Here is a 24,569-nt window from a genome sequence, read left to right as displayed (position 1 = left end):
TTAGAAGAAGAGAAACCATACTTCATAATCCACTGTAATCAGTGGCAGTTAGGGGATTTGAGTTGTATGTATAATGTGTTTATGTCTTTGTGTCCTATATATGCTGTTTATCATAGAGATTATTGGCACAAGAACTTCTCTACATCCAGTGGAAGGATTGTGAGGTTAAACAGTGTGAACTTAAAAGAACACGTGGGCGCTTTGCAGCCATCGTTTGCTTGTCAGAGGATGACGAAATCCTTTGAAAAACATGTAGTGGACCAGTTGCCTTGTGAGTGTGTTTATGTGGCTGTAGATCTGGCGCGCAATTGTCACGGGGTCCGAAAATCCACCGCCGGCTGACTGGGATGATGTTAATATTGCTGCAGTAAACGGAGAGCTTACATTGTTTTCTTTTGAGGTGGCTTGTACTGAAGCGGCTGAATAAAGATCAAAACCTCGTCTTGAAGTTTTGATTTTTCACCATAGAGTGGCATGAATGAGGGCAGTGTGTGTGTGCAAAGAGCCAGGAGCAATTACTTGGATTCAGCACTGTAACTTAACAATATAAGATGACATACAATCAATACTCAATTCTGCTCAACCTTTGGACCACAAATGAGAAGGCGTGCATGTGAAACACATACATTACACACATGTCATGCCTCTGGTATGAACAGCATCGTCTAAGGATGAAATGAAAGGATAGAGGGAAGAATTTGTGTATTAGGCGTTGTAGGTGACTTTAGGGAGCCATTCTTTCTCCTTGGCTGCTCGATAAATGGGTCTTTTCTCCTTGATCCAGACACTGGATTCCCCTCAGCCTGAACTAGAATCACCAGAATTGCTACCAGCGCTGTGAGAGCGATGAGGGAGCGAGACACGGTGATGAAAGGATGAAGGGATTGTTTGTGTTTGGAAGGCTTTGATTTGCCTCACAGGTTGCAACATAATCTAGATTTGTGAATGTGGTTTGCAACATTAACTGGCCTCAATTACATCAATGTACAAACTGGAGCTTCATGTTTATTGAGCAGGTATTTAATGTAGGACCGCCCTTGTCCTCATTAGCACCTGATTTATTTATTCCTGCTGCCCCATATAGTTTGAGTAAGTGTGGATATATCTGTGAACACTAAACATGTGCTAGTTATCAGCAGATACGTCTTCATGATTATATTTGTGTGTATATATAATTAATTCTTTTCCTTTAAATTTGTTTTTCTTTTTGTGTCAATCGAAGCCATTTGAGTTGCATTGATTGATTGATCAATATAGGCTGATAACACACATGTTCATCTCTCTCACAACAGATAAGTTAAAAAAAAACATTCATGGAATTTGGTATCGATGATATGAAATTGCAGAAAATGGACAAAGAACTATCAGTCACAACATTTTAAGATATTTAACCATTAGCATTTTCACTGAATGTAAAATAAATTGATACAGTGGCTTATGTAGTTATTTCTTAATACTCTTTGTGGACATACAGGAAGTAACAGACATACAGCCGTCCACACACTCTCTTCAGAGTCATGGGGGGGCTGAGGTCTACCCCAGGGTGCATGAGAGACAAGAACACAACATGGACCGTTCACCCGTCCATCACAGGGATCACACATTGAGATCATTCACACTCACATTCACAACTTCACATAATGTAGGTGTCTCCAATTCACTATCTCGCGGGGTTTTTGGAAGTCATGTGGGAGGAGACTGGAGCACTCCACTGAGAAAGTGTGAGATGAGAGTGCTAAGCAACAAGTAACAAGATAATAACAATGATATGCATTCTAGCAAACATGGTACAGGGATAACAAAACGCAGAAGCTGCAGGACCCAGCAGAAAGAAACTCTATCGCCCTGCGTGTGCATGTATATTTCAGGACTAAGTCGCTCTGCTGTGGCCACTCAGACGGAACAGGAGACAGTTTGACCTGTGCAGACCAATTACTTATACTGATTAAAACTGAATACATGGAGTCCATCAGAAGCTAAATGAAGGATAGATACTGTATGTAGTTATATAGTGTAGTGAGATTTATGACAAGATCATAAGTGATATAAATGTGCTAATAATGCTGGATAACAACAATAGAGACTCAATTAAAGGATTATAGAGTGTAAAGGAATAGATGAGCTGATGTTGCTGCTGGTGGTTTAGAGCTGTCTGATGACTCTAATAGGATTTGAAATGTTGGTTGATTGCAGTTCTATAATGGATGGAGGATATGTTATATCATATGCCTTATGGATACATTATATTTACTTGTACTCGGAGTGTTTATGCTTAAGCTTGATTCATGGTTTTATTAAATATGAATTTCATGTGAGGACTGTTGACAGTCAGCTGTCTTACTGCCTTGTAAAGTGTGTGACTGTTGATTCGAGGGGCTCAGGAGCATTACGTTCTTTTATTCACTGCATAAAATGAGAAGTTTTCCTGTGCTTCCATCTCCCTTCCTCTCTGAGGCAATGCTTATTACCCAGTAGGGGTTCAAGAAACATTTCATATTCTATTCTGCTCGGCTGCTTTGCCTATGCACTGGGTGTAATGTGTTTACTTACAATGCAGATAAGCTGCTTAAAGCTGCACTCCTGCCTCTGATTTAAGACTTAGCCCACCAACCAAAAGCCTTCTTTGCATGAGGGCTCAGTAAAACATATTGTTTGAATGTGTCCACCAAATAATCACCACATTCTTCTGTGGTGTGTAAATCCACAGGAAAGCGCCACTGCTGCCAACCAAGTCTGGAGCCATCGTTTGCCACACTGCGTGATCTTCAAACCCAGAGGAAATCCAAAACTTTCATCGCGGTTATCATTTTCTGTATATGACAAGAAATAGAGGCCACACAGAATAACATAGAATAATACGCCTCACTGTTTGTCCTTGTGTGTGTGTGTGTGTGTGCGTGTGCGTGTGCGTTTGCGTGTGCGTGTGTGCGTTTGTGTGTTTGTGTTTGTGCGTGCGTTGTGTGGAGGCCAGACTTTCAAACCGGAAATCTCGCTTAATCTCTTGCAATCAAACCTGGATCAAATTGGACTTTGAAATAAACAATACTGGGGGACAGTGCAGGAACACCCAGCTGTGCATGGCATCAAAAACAAAGAAAGAAAGAAAAATGAATGCGTTCCATGAATGACATCATGGAGACTTGTGAACATGTGTCGCTACAAATCCTTAAATTCATCCTTCATTACCATCCATTCTTTTTTAGACTGCTGGCAGGTTTGTTGATGCATTTATGACCTTTGAGTCTTCTTCATGTCACATTGCTCAATCTGCATCATCAACAGTCTTCAAAGGACTTTACTCTCTTCCTTACCGAGACATCCAGAGCATTTCCAGACCGAGAGGACATAACTATCACCGTGTCAGTTAATAGAGATATTGTCTCCTTTTGGAATCTTTCCTGAATTCCTAATCTGTCCTGAGGTTGATGTTGTTCCCACCCGCCTCCTCCCCAACCTCTCTTCTCATTTCAGCTGCTCCTCCCTTCATCTCTTCTCCACTCTCTGGGGAGGAGGAGCAAGAGTAAAACAGTTTTTCTTTCATGTAAGCAGAGTATAGGCAAGGTCGAGCCCATGCGTGACTGCACTGCATCACCGTTACTCCTCCTCCTCCTCCTCCTCATGAAAGGCCCTTAAGGTTTCTATTTTTTGTTTCAACCCCTCTTAAATGACACATTGCTGTTATATGTATGAGCGCTGCAGCCTCTACTGCACTTTACACCCACTGACCCTGAATAGATGCACAGATGTACTCATCAGCCAAATCTCACTTAATCTGTCTGTAACGGTTAGTATTGATCTGTTAATGTCTTCAAAATGTGTCTACCAGGCTTCTTTTCCCCAAGATTCTTTTAATCTATGCCCAGTTTGTATGCTTAAAAATACTATTTAAGGCATTACGCATTTTCTAGCTCATTCTTCTAATTCCAGTAATGTTTAAATCTGGCACTAGTGAATACTTTAGATTTTAACATTAACTCAAATGACTTTGTAATGTGAATGGGTCATTAACAGATTATGCAAAACCTATGAGAGACATTTTTCCTTTACTGGAACAAACCAACTCAACTCACAAATTCCCACAATTCCACTGTACAGCATCACTCAATGGACGAGGGACTTGTTTTATATTGTTGGCAGAGCTCTCTCTCGCTCTCTCTCTCTCTCCCTCTCTCTCTCTCGCTCTCTGGACAGCAGCAAGTGGGAAATGCTTGTACACATGTTTGTGTAAGGATGTGTCTTTATGATTGTGCTTGTGTTCAATGTGCATCGCTCCTGCACACACACACCTACTGCAGAGAATGGGATTTGACCACTGGGAGAGAAAGTGAAAATGTGTTATTCATTTAAATGAGCTCTGTGGCTCTGCAATGAAAGATAAGCTGCACTCATTATGTTTTAGGTGTAATATATTATAACCTCCTGCCCATTTTCCTCTGAGTGTGTCTGTGTGTGTGTGTTCTGTTTATATCTTGTTAGTCTGTTTGTTACCCACTTAACTGCATATCTGTTATTCATGTTAGTGGGTGACTATGGTGACCTTTGTGACCTGAACACACATCTCTCTCTCTCAACGCTTTCATCCTCTCTCCAGGGTATCTTTACCTTGTCCTCATTATTTTGATTTTGCAGGTTGGTGGTGCAGACAGACTCAGCTAAACACAAAGATTACACTGGAGTGGAGTGTATACACAGTCCACATGCACAAGTGCACATACACACACACAAGGCCTTAAGTACTGGACTTAGTATCACAGGCCTTAAGGACTGGACTTACAGGACAGACAATGTCTTTATTACCTAATGGACTGAGAGAGGGAAAGTCACTGGGCTAAAGGGGAAAGAGAGAGAGAAAAATAGCTGGAAGGAGGGTGAGAGGAAAAGATTAAGAAGCAAAGGTCTGTGCCATGATGGGAAAAACAGTAGTGTGTGTGTGTGTGGTTTGGGGAACTAAACCTATTTTTAGTGAGGCGATCATACCTGCTGTAAGTCTCGATGGAGCTGACCCAACAGTGCTGGGACACCATTATTCCACCGTGTCTGTGTGTGTGTGAGAGAGAGACTATGGTATATGCATTGTTTTTAGTTTCCGCCTTTATCCTTCCGAAGCTTGAATCTTCAACTGGAAACATTTTTTGTATTCACCAATCTGGTATGGGTGAGGATGTTGGTGCACGCAGAACTTCAGTTTCTAAATTAATGATGCCCTGAAAATGGTACAAAGCCACTTGTCAGGAAATCACTTAAGAAATCACTGCTGCCTCCAACGGCACACACACGTCCGGTATAAGAGACTCTCTGTTCTGAAGGGCACATTTTTTAAAAGTGATCTTTAAGATGTTCAAGCTTAATAGAAACTACTGAAACAGATGTGCAAAGGGTCCAAGAATAGAGCCCTGTGGCATACCAACTCAAGATCAATCTAATATTGCAGGTATATTTTATCAATTTATATTAGATAAGATTACATTATTTATCATTTGTATAGAGAAATTCAATGATTGCAAACATACACGTTGAAATTCCTCAAACTAAGAACATACATGTCAAAGTTTAATGTATGAGTGGATTATTAGAAGACAAATGTTACCCGTATTTCCTACAGTTGATCACTCAGAATGATGATCTAAAAAGTTTATCTGAGAATGGAACAATGATCTGCAGTCATCACCAACCACCCAAAGTGTAACATAGTGAATTGCTTTGTTACTGTGCATGTGTGTGCATGTGGGTGAAATTAGTTATACCGAAATACAGCACAGGCCAATGTTATAGCCAGTACTTAATGTGTATAAAAAGCTATAGTCTCTCTTATCTGCCTTGAGTCCTATGAGCCAAATTTGACTTCAGTGCGATAATTCTCTTTGAAATCCACTGGTTGACTTGTGACTAAAGCATCAGAGGCACTGCAGAGGGGGAATATTTGCTGTAAATAATGCTTGAAAAGGCTTTTGAAAATGTGACATATTTTGAGAAAAGCCTTGATGGATTTCCAATGCATATTAACAGGCTCTTCCTCTGGTATTTGTGGCTGTGTGTGTGTGTGTGCGCGGGAGTGTTTTGTCTGCATGCATGTATGTTGTGTGTGTTGCTCCCTGTGTTATTTAGTGCTTTGGGTAAGAGAGGCAGCTGGGAGGTGCAAATGTCATGCTGGCGGAGAGACTGAAGCTCACTGCAGATGTCTCAGGAGAAGGGAGTAACTGGGAGCCACTTCAGAATATGAAATTGACGATAGAACTAAGGCGGAAAAAGGGTTCTCCTCATCTGTGCATATAGTGAACCCTTTCTCAGACTTCCAACTGTATGTGTCTCTCCTACACAAACACACACACACACACACACACTCACTCACACACCATCCTATTGCCTATAATCACATTCAAGAGCATTTATTCTCCTAAATTGAATTGTAATTGGCAGACAACGGCCGTGACATCACAATTCACTGGCTGGCTCATATAGAAGCGGCTCGTTCTAAATTGAGCCTAAAGTGGGCCATGCTTACTGATGAGCCCGGTGCATTAATGAAAGAATAAAGGACAGAGTGAGGGGGAAAGAGCACTGGCTAGGAAACACGGAGGCAGAGAGAGAAGAGGAGAGGAGGTGTACTAACTGAAAACTAATTGCCCTGTGGGGCCGATGTCATTAATAATCATTGTGTGTGACAGCAATAGAGATGGAGCAGAATGTTGAGCTCCTCCACCGAATGCACGGCCCTACCTAAGTAATCTCCTGTGCAATAATGGATCTTTTATTAGAGGTAAAGAATGTAAAGGGTGTATTTCTGTGTAGAACTCAGTTTCCGGGTCCCCGTCTACAACAGGGTTTGTGAAAAACCTTCTTTAACGTTGTGAGAGCATTTGTTGACATTTTTGCCTATTTCCCAAATATGAAGACACTAGCCTTAATAGGAAAACAAATTGGCATATGTGTCTTATGGTATTGACTATCAACAGGAGCAAATTAGTCCTGATCCAGATATTGATCGAGATGTGGTCGATTCAAATATAACAGCAAATACCACACAATGAGTTTCAAGATGCAATTTAGACCTTTTAGATGATTGTATCTTATCTTATCTTACTTATACTACTATACAATTGGATAGCGGAATGTATAGGTTTGATTGTATACATAAGTCCAGGGGTCCGGCATTTGCTTTTCCTAAGAAGAAGAGACCATCTCTGTCATGGGCGGGTGCTGAAATGAAACACGGGGAGAGTGAAGTCCAGGTCCAGATTCCTCCAAATTACTTGGTGAAGGATCTGAAGACTGTGGTTGCTGAGACCTTCACTGACCTCCAGAATGGATGTGGTGTCAAAGAGAAACTTCTCAAAGGCACTGAGGGATATTAGACACATCCACAACATGTGCTTGGCTGTGTTCCCTGGAGAAGATAGAGTCTACTTTTCAGCTGACTCAGTTCTGGAAGACAATCGTAAAGATGTATAGCCTGTCAAATTCCTTAACTTATTGACACCCACTGGAATACTGATCATACAATGAAAATGCCTGAAGAAGAAACGACCGGCACTGTTAGTTAGAAGCTACAATGCTCAATTTGGGCAACCCTATTTCATTCAAACATGGCTATGGTACATTATTAACGGGAGGGCCAGGGGAGGCTGGGGTTAGGGTTAATGGGCTGGGGCTGAAGGGGGTGAAATAAGGGGGCAAAGACGTTACAGGAGGGTTGCAAAAAACATTGGAGAGCGTCTGTGTGTCTGTTTGTTTGCCCTTTGTTTGATGAGTAAAGCGCCTGAAGGTCTCTGCTCTAGTATTTATTATGTTGCGTTAAAAGTGACACATTGCAACTAAATAGCTGGATTGTAAAACTCCAAAACAGAAAACACATGCCTCAAACTTTGCCAAAAATCTTAATTACTACAGGCGCTTATTCAATCTCTTGTATGAGGAGACAAACAGTTTCTTCTCGTTTCTATCAGTTGATTGTATGCAGCGTTTGTGGTGCGATGAGAATAGAAGGCAGAAGGTTGGAAAACATCTGTAATGTTACAAAACTTCTAGATCATCACGCAGCTTTTTCACGAGGGGTGGAACACTGTGGAAGAAAAGAAAGAGAAATGTAGTCTGGAGAGGAATGCAAGGTTTTATTGCCTTGGAAGGTTTGATTAATCTGGTGTGAGTGCTGAGGATGGAGCTCTCTTATCAAACCGTGTCAGAGTGAGATTCTTTCCTTGTAAAGGTCAGAGAGGCTGTGGATAAAAAGGCAATGATGGAGAGAAAAGTACCGGGAGAAAAACAATCAAACGGGGTCGCACGTGACTTTAAGAATCTGTTATGAGTATTTTTGCCTCTTGCTATCTGTTACTGTGAAGAAATCATTGGATGTCAAAGCTTTATATAAAAGTAATACATCTATAATTTGGCCAGAATCATACATTTTCCTTGTTTGCTGTCAGAAACACTCCCGATGGTTTCAGTCAACAGTGTGAAGAAAGATGGTGACAATGGAGATCAAAAGCCCAAAAGCTGTAGATCCATAAAATAACAGCAATATATTACTGTTAACCACTAACAAAGCCTTTACTTGCGACCTAGAAAAATAGATGATTGTAGAATTATTATGGAAAGATTGAGTTGTTGCTGCCTCGCTGCTGTGAGAAAGTGACTGACGGACACTAAAGGTTTTATGACCTTTTTTAAATGCCGTTAATACCCTTTGTAACTGTTTTGCTTCCCTCTCACATGCACACGTCCCCTTTGCTCATCAAAGGGCTGATGTATATGTGTGTGTGTGTGTGTGTGTGTGTGTTAGAGAGAGAGAGAGAGAAAGGTGAAAGGAAAGAACAGAAACTTGCATGTGTTTTCTATTATGTTTGAAATAGATTTTTTTTTACCAATAACTTGTTGTGGCTCTTGTAAACATTTCGTGCATTTCCTGTCAACATTTAATTCCTTCTATGTCGGAATGATAAACCATGTTTTGCCCATAACTCACCTGGGTAAAGGCCAGCAGAGGAATGAATGAATGAATGGATGAATGAATGCTCCGCCACCTGTGAGCCTGATACAGCCGCATTCGATGAAGAGTGGAGGTCTAATTAGCTTTGTAGAGAATCATTAGTGAGCTCTCTCCTTGATTTGGTGAGTGGGAAGTATGTGGTGTGTGTGTGCGTGTGTGTCCTTAGTAATCACCGGTCTCACAGCAGCACCCTCTCTCTCTCTCTCGCTCCTGTCCTCCAACCTCTCCTCCACTCTCTCTCCCTGGATGGTTTAGCTCTAATTAAGACTGTGCACCACTGAGAAACAAGGGAGGGAGTCTCTAACACCGGCAAACACACATTACAGCGCCAAAGGAAAGGTGTAAAGAGCAGGGAGCAGCCAGGGAATGAGCTGTGAGGAGAGAAGAAGAGGAAAGGGAAGGTGACGTAAACAAGCCAGTATCTGTTTTGTCATTTTCCTCTACATTCCTCCAAAGTGACGCTCGCTACCAGCCGTACCGTTCTGCTCTCTTTGCCGGTGACCTTCACCCCGGCGTCCTGTCCTGGTGGGTTGTCTTGCTCTCAGCCCCTGTCTTGTCTCCCTCGGGGGTCAAAGGTCACGGCTGCAATCAAACAATCAACTGGCCCGCTGCACTGCGCAAGCCGGCCCAGACGCGAGCCGGCCGCTCTGTGATTGACAGCCTAATTACCCACTGTAAGAGGAGCAAACCCCTCCGCTGTTGTGCAGTTAACAGGATCAGAAGGTCACTTGTCCTTCTCCTCTCCACACTCCTTCTTTTGCATATTTCAGCGGGTAGCGGTGCTTGTGCGTCTGTAATACAGAGAGGGAGAGAGAGAAAGAGAGAGAGAGAGAGAGAGGAGGAGGATTCCACCCAGAAAGTGTGTGCACATATGTGAAGCTGCCAAGGGGACGACTCGGGCCTGTCTGAGATAAAGTAGAGCCCAAAAGAAAAAAGGATGGGAATTGCTTTTGGTCACCCAGGGAATAAAGCGTGTGTGTGTGTGTGTGAAGGTGAGCGAAGAAAACTTGTTTGTGTGTGTTTAATAGACAGAGAAAGTGCCAGGCTTTGTTGTTTGCTGTGAATCAGAGCTTAGTTGGGAGTAATTTAGTCTGTAAGAAGCTCTGCCAGTGCCGAGGTTAAATGTCTGCACCGGCCGCCCACTGAGTTCCCTGTAAATGCACTAAAAAAAGAAAAGAGTAGCGTTCCTGATGTGGTGCGGGGTGTGTGTGGCGTGCACGTTAGAGGTCAAGGTAGGAAGCCAGAAGAGAGCGAGGGTTTGAACAGCTGCAGTGAAGAGGGTTTTTGTGCTATTTATGAAGCCACAAAAGCAGAAACAAACATCAGCCGCCCTCCTTCACTGTACGCTGGCCTCCACACGTCGCGTTTTAAAGGCCCGCTGAAATTCCCTCTCCGCTCCACATTCCCACTTCCATTGACATACACACACATTTTCGTCAGACCCATTTACCAGCGCGTTCTTTTGGTCCTTTGAAAGTGAATGGACGAGGTTTTGCCGATGGCGTTAGAATGACTCTACTAAACTAAAGACATGAGGGGTTTGCTGTCCATATGGAGTTTCCAGGTGTGTACCACTTCCAAGTAAAGCAGTAAAATGCTCCTTTTTTGGCCATAATCCTCATTACTTCCTGAAAATAAGCCCTGAAAAACACGTCTGTGACTAACGGAATCTGATTTGGAAGAAACCTTTGAGCCAAGCAAATAATTCCACCGTTTTGGTTTCCTGCTCTCTGGAGGGAGGAGTAGTGGACGGCAGCCTTAGATAGAGTTCACCACCCACTTTAGGCCGCATTCCCAAACTGCTTAACCCATAGTATCCATATTATTTCTTGTAATCATGTGAGTTTTCATCTTTACCTTTTTATTCAATCAGGGGAACTCAGTCGGCTCTCTCATCCTTCAACACAGTTAAATCAAAGAAGCGGTAAAGCTTTGATTAAACTTTCATTACCATAGCTTTTGAATAATTAAGTTTATATTCAATATATAATGGGATTCTTTTTTAATGCCTTACTTTGTGAAAATTGCTCCCTAAGAACAGTCATACAGAGGAAGTCGTTAAGTCTCCTCACTGGGATAAGCAGGAGAATTATGTCAGCTGGGTTTCTATTCTTATCACCAGTCAAGTTCAGAAATTTGTACATTCCTTCTCCACATTTCCATGTTATGTCAGTGTAAAGCTTTTAAATTCCAGCTCAGTCTTGACCACTGAATCTTAAATACTGTGTCGCTCTCTGTCTGTTCACTCAGGCAGAGCTCAGCTTGGCTCTGGGCCTCTGAGACGACTGAACACAACGTCTACACACACTTAGACACGCTCCCGTCAGCCCGACACGCATCTTCATCTCCAAAGGATGCGCAAGGAAAACGACGGAATTCATGTGTGTGATTTCCTGTAGAGCAGTACACAGACAGTGGAGCGGCTCTGCGGCGTCTGTGATGGAGCCCACAGCTGCTGGTGTAACATCTTAAACGGTCCCAGTGGAAACAGTGGTTATGGCCACTCCAACTCAATTATTGCATCTTAGCGAGTGTCCCAGTGAAACAAAGTGAAATCAATATTCATGCAAATTAAGCAGGGAAACAGTGTTTGTGTCTGTGTGTGTGTGTGTGCGTGTGGGTCCAATAATGACAGTGGTTGTATGAGGACTTAAGGAATCTGCCGACCTCCCAGTTTTCCCAGTTTTATGGTCTTTTCTTTCATATTGGCTCTGTTTCATAGGTTCCAATGAGGTTTACACCAAACAGCTTGACAGGGCAGATTTGTCTCTTATTAGTGTGTCAGTGCGTGTGTGTTGTGTTTTCTATGAAGACGCTTGCTCAGCAGCATTATTTCTCCACAGGCTGACTGTTAAGAGAGCCTGTTTGAATCATGTATCCTCGTATCAGGTGAGTGCTGTTAATTCCCAGACTGTGAGTAAGTGTCCTGCAGAGGTTTGCTTCACTTCAGATTCATTGGCTTTGATCATTCGTTACCTCGGTAATAAGGTGTACTAAATCCTACAACAAGGCATCCTCACAATAGAGATTGTTGTTTTTAAATGGCTCCTTTGGACTGCGTGGGGGAGCTAAATCATGATCTCACTAGCTGAGGTTTATAACACACAGTTCACAACTCACACAGCACGCCATTATATCACCCGCCCATTACTTTGGAGAGACTGTCGTCTTTTAATGAAGCGACAACACCTCTTAATTCTTCTATTTCCCTCTATGAAGCCTGAATATCACCACTAAAGGCTCCTGCTGACTTGGAGATTCTGTGTGGTTGCAGTTGAAAGTTAATTATGAGAAACTTTGGTGGAGAACAACCTAACTTTTGACATTTAGACTGCTGTTGTGTCCCATGTTGTGCCCACATTGTGATCAGATCTCAGCAGGCGATCCTCATTCGTTTATGAAATATTTGTGAATGAGAGCAAGCAGAGATGACATCACCATCTGAGTTTTTGTTCTGTCCAGCTCACACAGTTTGACATGCAGGGAACTTATGAGACGGCTGTTTCCTGAAGGCACGAGAGCTTGTGCTGAAAGTCACATTTGCTCTTCTTTATTTAGGGGGCGGAGGGGTTTGCACCGTGATTTATGCTGACAGCGCCATATTTTAGAATAGCAATATTCAGTTCAGACAGTTGTGGGGATTCTCAAGACACTTTACTGCTTATTGTTTGTGTCTGTTGTGTGGAAAATCTGTTGTGGCTCCAGGCTGTCAGGTGTGTTAGGAAGCTCTCAGCCTCCTTCATTACTTAGGCACTGGCAGTCCTTCACATCCTCTAATCTGTGTTCAAACTATTCAGAGGGAAGCAGCTCCCCCCCCCCCGAAAAAACAAACTGTTAGTTTGACAGTAATCCACTTTGCATCCACGAGTGCGAGTGAAGTTTTGGTCTGTGCGGTTTTTTCTTAACACATTGGCAGATTATGTTGATTTTCAAACACATCAATCCCCATCATGTCTGGTTTGAGCAAAGCTCTCTCGCTCGTTCTCGCTCCCCCCCCCCCCCTCTCTCTCTCTCTCTCGCTCGTTCGCTCCTCTCTCTCTCTCGCACTCTCGCTCTCTCTCTCTCTCTCTCTCTCTCTGTCTCTCTCTCTTTCTCTCCTGCCACTTGTGTTACCATCTGTTCTCGATTAATGTGAGTTACGAGCAGTAATTGAAGCATCTGTTCATCCGGTGTGCATCCTTTGCTCTAAGCACACATTCACATATCACCCCTCTTTCCCTTTCTTTCCTTTTCTTTCCCTTTCTTTCCTTTTCTTTCCTTGCTTTTATGTCTCTCCAACACTGCTTATCTGCATAGTTGAAACTCCCAGATCTTGCATATTCACACATATCAGGGATATGCAGGAACAAAGAATACACACCCACTTCCATGCACACGTACACAAAAACATGCACAAGCATACACACACGTGCATGCTGTTGTAGTCTCCCTGTTATTGATTGCATCCCTTAAACCAACACAGGCCTGTCAGGTAAAATGGAAGAGGCCGTGCACGTTCTCGACTGGGAATAACCACGAAACACCAGAAAAACCAGACCAGCACAGTGTGTGAAGACCTCTCTCTCTCTCCCCCTGCCAATACGGCTAGACAGACCCAGACCGAGTGTTTCCGTGTGTGTGAGTGTGTGTGTGAGGCAGTGATTGTCTGTCTGGATTGTACCCCCTGTATGTGCTTAGCAGGCAGGTTGGGCCAGTGGGAAGGATGTGTGCAGGTAGGAGGCTTTGGCAGCAGACTGACACACCTGCTGTCACACTCTGGCATTCTGGCATGTTTTGATCAGGTAGAAAATATAACGCGCACATATCAAAGAAGCTCTGAGCACATAAATTAGACATATTTAGCCCAGGAATAGACCATAGTAATCCAAAGATCAATAGTTTCAGATCTGAATAAAACTGGTAAACCACTTTCTCAGAACAAACAAAACAATTGAGTCTTGTTTTTCTTCACACACTCCTGTCCCGTGTTAGTGCAGCCTTGTGGTGCAGTGGTTATCAATCAGTACTTTAACATGCACTATAATACCTTGATTATAGTGCAATTAAGGCAATAAATTAACCTTAATGCAGTCGAAATTGGTACAAACCTTGCATGCATTTCTTTAATGGGAGAACTCGCCTCATCCTGTGATTATGCCACGCATCATTTATGCTCAGAGAATGGAGGAATCCTATTATTTACTATTAATTACGTCCATGTATGCAAGTTAATTGCGGGGTTTTTTTAGTATTGAGAGCTCTGTTGCCTGCAAGTGTCCTCCATGTTTGACAATCTGCAGGGACCTTATTCTATCTCTTTCGTTTGTTTCACAATTACTCAATAGGTAATTCTCTCAGTCTGTCAATGTTCTTAAATCATGTCAACATTCTGGCAGTTTTTATTCGCTTTTATGCTTATTTATTAACACTTACTGACCCAAGTCCTACATATCTACAACACTAAATCTACATTTATCTGTTATTTCCGCAATATCCAGCTAAGAATGTGGCGTACCGACACACACTTCTGGATATAAGCACCTTGGCTGAGGTAATTATGAGTCTCTGTTGTGAACGTTGAGATCCGCAAATCATTTTCAGTCCAGACGCACTCAGTGTTTCTCCCCCTGTGGTTTCTACCATTACAGCTGAATTAAGTTATCAAGTGATAGTGATACCCACATAAGTGAGATAATTAAAAGTCTGTTGAACTTGAACCTGCAGAGCACTGATACAGGGCACACACACCCACACACACCCACACACACGGTATACACAGTCTTTCCTTGCACACACAGACACCAGCACTTCATCACAACCCTGTGTGCATTTCACCGCAATATCAGAGAAAATGAATCATGACATCAAATTCATGAGGAGGATCGAGCAGAAGACACACAGAGCAAGCGAGAGAGAGAGAGAGAGAGTGAGAAAGACAGAGGCCAGACTGTAACTTAATTGTCTTGTCTACCTCTCTCTTCCCCTTCATTCCACCCCTTTTTCTGTCTCATTTATCATCCTGCCCACTCCTCCTTTTTAAGCATAATGTGTCATGACAGTGACTGAAAGAAGACAAAGGGTAGAGAAATCAAATTACATGGCAGCTCCTGTCCAGGCTGACACTTGGTTCACCCACACTGTCTTTGTCCTCTCCTTGTCTTCAGACAGCTTCATTGAAATGAATGAAGCCAGAGGTCACGCCTAATCTAATGTGCTATGCCTTCAGTGTTGTTGCAGGATGTGTACAGGGCAGAGTGTCATTTCACTTTTGATTAACATTTCGGGGGATAAATGGTTACCAATTACAGCTGGACCCATATGCCTGAAATGTAGAGAAAGACACACAGACAATGAGGCATACCGCATGGACACAAAAGCCTCATACAGGAGCTCTGCTGTAGCGCCTGACTCCGATGCCAGAGTAACCATGCTGTGTAGAGAGAGACAGCAGCCTGCCCTTTGACCCCCGTCCAGGCTGGAGAGGAGTGTAGCTGGGCTGGACCAGGATGAGGAGCTGGGCTGGTTGCTGGGGCGACATATGGGCTCCCCACCTGTCTACCTACCTCTACTTAGCACTGCCCCTGAATTCTGTCACCTTCACACTGATACAGCTGCTGTGAGGAGGAAGAGACAGTATCCATTTAACCCATTATGGGCTCATGTAACCTGGATTTTACATTTCCCTTTATTGACGTCTTCTACAGGATGTTTCAATCCATAATGGGTTAAGCTTGCATAGATGCAGTTTCTCACTTTGTTTAGTTTCAGCTGGAGAATAGCAGCTTATGGAATAGTAAATAATAATGAAAGAGCTTCTCTGTTTTGGTATAAGACTAAATGGAACAAAGAGGCAACAAATCAACACCAACCCTAAACCCAGGTGGCAATATTAAATTATCCAGATGGAAACGCAGTATAAAGAATTATACACGCATTCAAATTCCCATGATTGCCTCTCACAAGTTGTACACATACAGACCTTCATTCAAAACTAAAACAAATAAACACACTTGCTCACTAATTGCTGCCTCCTTAGTGATCAGAGCTTGTTCAGCTTTTAGAGCCCCATTCAGTCTCTCTTATTGAGTTTTAAGTAAGAAATACCGCCTCAAGCATTGTACAATATATGCATGACAAATCTTTTTTACACATCTGCATTCAGGGCAATAATACTTGAAGTCTGGATTTTTATTGGTTACTAAATTATAGCCTTCATTCCTAACGGTGACATCTACCTTCTCTATTCTTGTTTTTCTCTGCAGGCCTACTTTCGCCAGGGGGTTGCCCTGCAGTACCTGGGTCGCCATGCCGACGCCCTGGCAGCGTTCGCTTCTGGCCTTGCCCAGGACCCCAAAAGTCTCCAGCTGCTTGTGGGCATGGTGGAGGCAGCCATGAAATCGCCCCTCAGAGGTAGAACATCCCTGTCTGTCTCTATTATTCTGCCTCTGTTATTGTGTTTCTTTCCTGTTTGTGTCCTTGTTCCTTATTTTTCTTTTGTTAATGCACACGAACAGCACAAGTCAAGGCTATTCTCTGCAGCAGATTAAATCAGACAGAGGCAGCCAAACAAGTGAATCAATAACTGTATTTCAGCTTTGTGTGTAAAAGTGAAAGGGAAGAAACTCATGTGGGTGGAGAAAACTGTCACGTTGCCATTTTTCTGTTATTCCTAATATCTCCAGAGGATTGAAAAGATGTCTCTAATGATTCAGATTCCACTTTGATGAGAGAAAAGGCAAAGGATTAAAGAATGAAGAAAAGCGAAATGAAGAAAATAAATAAAACGCGTAAAAAAATGCAAAGCACACTCACACACAGATGATGAAAGTGAGTTATGGAATGAGTGAATGTTGCTCGAACGCAAACACTTGCGTCAGTAGAGGCCAAGATAAGTGAAGCTCTTAAGTCTTCCGGCAAGTAGAAAGTGCTGTGTTGGGTCTGAGATAAACACATAATCAGCCACTGTGGAGGAGACGCTTCCCTCAGTTCTTTGCAGCAGATTTCTATAGTCGTTGTGTGTAAGCTTGAAGTTGGCCGGTACTCACCAGTACACTTGGGGTACTGGAAGTGTTTTTTTCCCACTAATTATAAGCCCATAGTTTCTATCTTCTGTTGGCTGCTGCAACGACTGCTGCGTTTATAAAATAGAGCAGATGGATGATTTCTCGTTTATTTGATGTGTGTTCTATAAGCATCAAACGTGATATCTTGCACACATATAATGTCTAAGGCTCCTTCTAACAAATTGCACTAAAATGGGATCTCTATGTTGTCATGACAAATAAAAATACATTTCTAAAATACACATATTTTACAGGCTGAACAGCGGGTTCTGAATTCTAATCATGATCATCTAATACAGACCGCACCACCAGGAAATACAATATATATAAAAATATGTATATAAAAAGTCCAGTCCATTTAAATACCAAAGAACAAGGAACAAGTCTATCCTGTGCCTATAGTGCCTGAGCCATTTGTCAGCTCCTTCTTCTGGTTATGTGTGTGTGTATGGTTCAGGAATTAATGGCTTTAGCTCATCAGTCCAAGCATCACTGATTACTGAGACACAAGATTCTCTCCCAGGACAACTGCCACATTTTTTTTAATGAAGAATCAAGATTAGAATTTTAACGAAACCCCGGAACCATAAGCAAGGAACTCGCTGAAGGAACTACAGATCTCCTGCTTTTACCCCGGTTGTAACTCCTTTCTTTAGCTCGAAAGCACATTATAAATGAAAGTATACGGTTGTGAATGTAAGTTATGTCACAGTTTGATTTAAAAGTGACCAACTGTATCAAAAGATGGAGAATAAATCCATAAACATCTTTAGAATGAAATGAGTTGCTTGTTTATTTTCTTAATGTTATAGAAACACCAGAGGACAGACTGAAGCTCAAATATAGCATTTCCTTTGGTATAATTTGTTAATTGAGTTCCTTGTAGGCTTTCCAGGACCGTGAGTTGTGAAGTTGGTCTTTAATTGGTTAGCACATCAGTGCGGGGGTTAGGTCGAGCTGGAACCTCATTACTGCTTCTTTAAAGTTAGCAGAAGAAAGAGGCATCAGTAAACGTGGGCAGACTGGGTCCTAATGTCAGACGCAGACCCTTAATGAGCTCTGCAGAGAGCGTCAAACAGATAGGAGGTGCTCATTTGTTGAATGTATGTTGGGAGACTGATTTAAATGATAAGTTTGCTGGTGGACTGCTGGGGGGCTGCACGTGTATTCCATGTCTACAAAGATAAAGACGCTTTACAACAAAAGAACTGTGAACAATGTTGTGTTCAGGTTACTCTCAGTATTGTGAGGGTGTTAGTATGAAAGTGAGGTGAGTGTGAGATTTCTCATGTGGGGTTCATCATGAAATATTTACAAGGGAGCATCTTGTTTACCCTTGATCTCTCCTCCCCATAGTTCATAGATCTCTTTTATGTGCAGGTCTCCAGCACCACAACAAGATGAAGGAATACTACATAGAGTCAGGAAAGCTCGTAGGCTAGAAATGGTGCAGAGTGAAATGTGTTTCAGAATGATGGTAGAGCTTCTGGGGAATGTACATGGAATTCACTACAAGGGGAGAGCACATCAGTTTCAGTATTTTTATTTTTCCCCCGTGAGGGAAAATGTTTCGAGCTTAGCAGCCTGTCAGAGGCAAAGTCATCAATCTAGAAAAGAGTGCAACAAGCTGAAGGGTAAAGGTGATTAGGTTATTGTATCATTATTGTTAGTGTATTGTTGTAGTTAGCACCATCATCAAAGACACACACACACACACATACACACACACGGTACAGCTTGAATCAGGGCTGGAAATCTGAAGCTGCCAAACTCGGAACGCAAATCTGGATCCCAAACATAGCAAAGAATATTGTGTCTAAAGCTGACTGTAACCAGACAAACCAGGCCGACACTGTCTCCCCGTCTGTCTGTCTGTCTGTCTGTGTGATGATGATGATCTTAGCGCTGGATAGATTCCAGTCCCCCTTGACCCACTAATGGATAAGCAGCTACAGAGAATGAATGTATCTGACCCACTTGCTCAGTGACTCTCTGGTCCAGCTTGAGCATAGCGGGTAGGCACAATGTAATGATATGGCAGACAGGCAGACAGGCAGACAGTCAGCAGGCAGCAGGGTGCAGGCACAGCAGAGGGTAAGTTGGCATTAAGTAGGCAGCAAGGGAGCAGTTAATAGTGAATTACAGATTCCTCTGTGACGCAAGCCTACAAACCGCCACTGAGGCCCTGAATCACAGAGTATAGAGACACAGACACTGCCATGTTACCCACAATGCTTAGTAGTTTTTTTTGTGTGTAATTATTGCCTCAACCAATGACTTTAGGACTGAGCTAGTAACCAATTCACAAACAATTTTATAAGGTGTCCCCTTTTCGTGGTTTTAATTGGGAAACCGTAAAATAAATGATTTGAAGCTTTTTGTTTGCTCGTTAATATATTCAGACTTTGCAAGACCCAGAAATCGGATGAAAGCTGTGATTAGATGCATAAAATAAGATCATAAAATAATTCTGTTCGTAATACTGAACAATATATTTAATTTTATTGGTGATCACAGCGGTATAGAAATTGAATACCATACAATAAAGCAATTTATTAGGCCACAGACAATAGACATACTTTCATTGTGGTCCAGAACACCTCCCAGTCACCTTTGGACAGACTCAGAATATGCAGGAGGGATTATGCTCTGTGGTCTGGGAACGATGCCATGTCACTGTGTTAAGCTGATTTTCTTTCACCCATTCTTTGTGTTGCTCACTCCACTTCACTGTGTCAAAGCCAAAGGTCCTCCACAGTCATCATGCCTATTTGATATTCATAAACATTGTGTGTGTGTGTGCATGTGTTTTGCTCCATCACAGACTCTCTTGGACCCACCTATCAGCAGCTGCAGAAGATGAAGCTGGACAAGAGCCCGTTTGTCGTCGTCTCTGTTATCGGTCAAGAACTCCTGACCCACAAGTTCCACGGAGCCTCTGTCGTGGTTCTAGAGGCGGGGCTGAAAATCGGCACGTGTTCCCTCAAACTGCGCGGGTCCGTCTTCTCTGCACTAAGCTCTGCCTATTGGTCTCTAGGCAACGCTGAGAAGAGTGTGGCCTACATGCAACAGGACCTGGAAGTGACGAAGACTTTAGGTAAGGAAGAGAAACAAATACCATCCTACCTTTTCTTCACTTCTTCATGCTTCCTGTTGGTACCTGCTTGTCTGAACTGTTTGCCTCGTCTGCAGGTGACCAATCAGGTGAATGCCGTGCTCATGGGAACCTTGGCTCGGCCCTCTTTTCCAAAGGCAATTACAGAGAAGCGCTGGCCAACCATAGACACCAACTGGTGCTTGCAATGAAGCTCAAGGACAGAGAAGTACGTGCCCTTTTTGTGAATGTATGTGCGAGTGTGTTGTCATGTCAGCTGCTTATCCCAAAAGTCTAAAGAGTTCTAAACCTTCACAGGCACACAGAGTGAAAACAAGCTCCCCTCCCTGAAATTCCCATTCTGTTCAGATTTGTGTGTGTGGAGATTGTGAATATTCAACAGGAAAATAACTAAAAGGAGCATGTCCCATATTGTGGTACTTGATAATACAAAACATGATTTTTAAATCTGTTTTTACAAAAAACTGTGGATCTATTAACAGGTTTTCTGACCTTGTAAGTGAAAACCAAATGTCTCCAGAATTCTACAACTAACTAATTAACTTTTTATGCTGGTAATTGGCTTAGTAGCCTCGGGGATAATGTGTGTATAGGGTGGCTTGGGAGACGTGTGGAGTACCAGAGCAGGCTGAGGCTTTCTGAAGGGGGCTCAGGTCTTTCACATGCTGGGATAGTGCAGAAGCATAGAATTCTGGGGATTACAACAAACCCTTTTGGTCATTTGCTTTTGAGTTCATCATGTTTAGCCTGAGCATCTGTTTGCTGAGTCGCTGAGCATAAGTGACACCAATTCCTACAAGTCAGTATTTGACACAATCATGTGTCAAATAGCACTTTGAGATTGTTTTTAACTATGAAAAGTGCTCTACAAATAAATTGTATTATTATTATTATTATTATGTCAGCGGCTCATTTATGACTGTAGCTCCAGTGGGACTGGCTAGATTACACAGTCACAACCAAACCATACATATGCACACAACAAACTCTGGGTTTGTCCTCTTTCTTCACTTAGGCGGTTTGTCTTATTCACTCCATGCACACTCACTTTCTCTTGCTTTTTCAAGAGCAGTTTGCCTTTGCCTCAGGCTGCTGTGGACAGTTGTAAAGCCACAGTTAATTAGATTGCTGTCAAAGTTTAGTTTGGCCTTTTTACATCTCAAAACACAACGTAAAGCTGTCAAGTTGTTTGTGTATGTTTACCCTCCTCTAAGTATTCCCATATGTTTTTTTCCTGTGTGTGTATGTGTCAGTCTGTATCAGTCAGATTTTATATTCCTCGGGTTTTAATACTGTGCGAGAAACATGAGGGACATTGTGGGAGTGTGGCTTTGTTCATCTGTGCAAATACCTTCTTGTTTGCAGTGGTATTAGTTTGCAAGTCTGGTTGATTATGGCTGGTTTTCCAGTCAGATTAATTATTGTCTGGATATCGAAGTTGTGTTCTTCAGCAGCATTTCTAGGTTTGTTTGTTGCTCATCTAAATATCTGATTTCAAGGTCAAAAGTCTCTTTATAAAGGCGAGCTAAAAGCTAAATGAGAGGATTGTGGGGGGTTTATGATTTATATGCTCTCTAGTTAGAACTCTATTTATCCATGTTTATGCCAATGTTGTTGTTTTGCCCAAATGCTTCGCCTACATGCATGAATGCTCTTGAAGACGTTTGTTTAAGCTTATAAATGCAGGTTATTCAGTGCAGAAATGAAGAGCTGAAATGTCTACAAGGCTGGAGTTAATTTAAAAAAAACAGACTACTACCGTTTTTACTCTGCATTCAATCTGCAATCAAATACTGCTTGATGTCCCTATTTGACTTGTCGTATCCAAGGTTTCATCCATATCCTGTGTCCTCCCTTGTGTGTTCAGAGGTGCCGAGCAAACATACTATGTCTTTATTCTGCTTCTCTGTGCCGTATCTAGTACTTCTTTTGTTCTGATATTGAATAGTTGCTTTGGTGGTTGTCTCATGTTCTTTTCTGTTTCTTTGTGGAGTTCATTGTGTTTGTGGTGATTTAGTATCATGCATAGTTTTAGGGATATGAAAACTGTACCAGGGCCTCTGTAATGTTCCTGAAAGGTCAACTGGAGGCTCAATATAACCAACAAACACACACACGGTCACTTAATAGCATGTGTTCACTTCCTGGATTAACAGAGGTCGATTGAATAGCAGTCACTTGATGATTGAGGGTTGATTTTAATGAAAGCAGTGATTTTTACTGTGTCTGTGTCTGGGTGTGTTTTTGTCCATGCAGCACTGTTTTTATATGTGTGGACTCTGGTTAAGGATCCGACTGGTGTAAGAACACTGTATTCCTATTTGTGGTATTGTGTGAGGAAGAAGCAGACGCACACAGAGCTTCGATTTTCGCCATGTGTTCTGAGCACATGCAGCTCATATTGGTGACTGATCGAAGCCCGACAGAATTAGCATGTTCAGATTTCTCCCCCCGTCTGTGATTGTGTGTCCGCCCGTCTGTGTGTGTTTGAAGCTATAAATGCACTGAGGGCAGAGATGAACGTTTGCGTAGCGGACAGATGATTATTGAGCTTCTCCTCCACAGGTGCACAGCCTAAAGGTAACGCAAACACAGCCATCAACAGAAATCCATATCTCCCGCTGTGTGTGTTTAGTTTGCTGAGGAACGTGCATTTATACAGCGTGTGTGTGTGTGTATGTGTGTGTGCATTTCCAGACAACAGCCAAGCTCCCAAACAAAGATGTTGCCTGCAGAGTGCTGTTGTTTTTCGACACTTATACAACATAATGCAATCCAATATAGTGTTGTTTGCAATGAATAGTAGCATTGTGTGGAGTCTTTTATTTTGCAGTTTAATTTTAATGGGAGAAATGTTTAGCTTTGGCGTAACTCTGTTTGATTATATAGCCTTATCTCTTTCAGGCCCATAAACAATAAGTCACCATTAGACATATTCATGGTGCAACAGTCGCCCCTAATCGTGTAATATCACTTTTGTTGTTGATGTCTGCTGGTTGGAATGTGCTCATCCTGATTTAACTGAAATGACCTAAAGAGCTAAAACCTCCTGCATCTCCTTGGCAGTTATGGAGCATGGAGGAAAGTTTGACCATGACTATGCTCACCAGAACTTCCTGTTTTGTATGGGGGGTGAAGTTCTGGCATTGTCACAGGAGCTTCTGTCTTGAGAACCATGGATCTAAACTAACACATGTGGCTCTAAGAGTCTTCTGCATGGTTGTATTTGCCTAAAGACACTCCAGGAACCTGCTCTGCTCATGAGTTTAATGATTGTGTTGAAGAGGTATGAAGCACTGCAGTGGGTTGGTCGTCTTTTCTCCTGTGATGGTCAGGGTTTTCCGTAGGAATGTACAGCCAGATGAGTCAACTGCAGCTTAGGGACGCAGTTCTCTAATCATTTTTAATGTGTCCTTGTCTCTCATTTTCTGTTTTCCCTCTTTGTTCTGTTTTTACTCACAGTTGCACATAAACATGCGTGTCTAATGAACAGAAATGTTTTCCTGCGACATTGTTAAAAGCAGGTTACGAGAGAAGCAGCTGGGTTTTGATTGTTTTGGATTGTCAGTCGCTGCGTTTCTTTCGTACATGCACACACAGACAAACAATATCTGCATGCATACTCACGTGTATCTGCTCACAAAACGACACGATTGGATTTTTTCCCTGTGTGTGCTTATTCTCGTGCCGCAGAAACATTTTTGTCCTTGAGGGAAATCAAACACTTGTCTGGCCAGTGGACTGTCCACACAGAGGCTTCTTCATTTATTAAATCTCTCCTTTCTGGCGGGAAGTCCGCCTTGGAGATGTGTCAAAAGGATTTTATGTGTTTACACTCATCACTTTGCTGGGAATTGGGATTAGAGCGGCGGTGTGGTCTCGTCTTCCTTGAACCCACGTGCAACACAGGAGTGTTCAGCGCACACACAATAGAAATGAAAAGAGCAGGCCATTCTGATCTTAATTAGATGTGGTAAATTCCATAAAAGGTCAACTTGAATGTGAAAATCCTTAACTTCCCATTAAAGGATTTCCAGTGACAGGTTTTAGCGCTCATTAAGGGCCTGATGTACAGGAACAGCATGCGTTACCTTTCTACGGCAAACGGAAAGATGGATTTGCTTGTGCTCTGGAACTCACACACACACAAACACAGCAAATAGAATATTCTGTCTTGTTTTTCTGCTGAACTTGAGTGAGTGGGAGCCGTACAGAGAGGAGCAGAGAGTCTGCGTGGATATAAATGAGTAAAGAAGATGCTAATAACATCTTTTAAATAATTCATAGCTTCTCTGTCTCTCTCCTCCCATTTAAACTTTCCAACATCTCATTATAGTCTCTCTACCTTCCACTCTATTCTTCTCTGTTGCTCATTGTCAACATTAAAAGGTTAATTTCCAATGTTGATTCTTGATTTTCCTGTAACTAA

General features: G+C 42.4%; 1 protein-coding gene across 1 annotated transcript in view; it reads left to right on the top strand.

Annotated features, from left to right (window-relative positions):
- The window catches only part of ttc28 (tetratricopeptide repeat domain 28), a 72,998-nt gene that overhangs the window by 22,993 nt on the left and 25,436 nt on the right, over positions 1-24,569 (top strand). Inside the window, exons 3-5 of the mRNA XM_076164081.1 lie at positions 16,225-16,372; positions 19,850-20,122; positions 20,218-20,348. Coding sequence (XP_076020196.1) covers positions 16,225-16,372; positions 19,850-20,122; positions 20,218-20,348 — 552 coding nt within the window. The remainder of the gene's footprint in view (positions 1-16,224; positions 16,373-19,849; positions 20,123-20,217; positions 20,349-24,569) is intronic.

Source organism: Genypterus blacodes, unplaced genomic scaffold, assembly GCF_046128005.1.
Source record: "Genypterus blacodes isolate CSIRO-AG114 ecotype Tasmania unplaced genomic scaffold, CSIRO-AGI_Gbla_v1 ptg000133l_1, whole genome shotgun sequence".
In the NCBI taxonomy this organism is placed as follows: Eukaryota; Metazoa; Chordata; class Actinopteri; order Ophidiiformes; family Ophidiidae; genus Genypterus; species Genypterus blacodes.
Note: the sequence above shows the minus strand (reverse complement) of the source record. Positions and strands in the feature narration are given on the sequence as shown.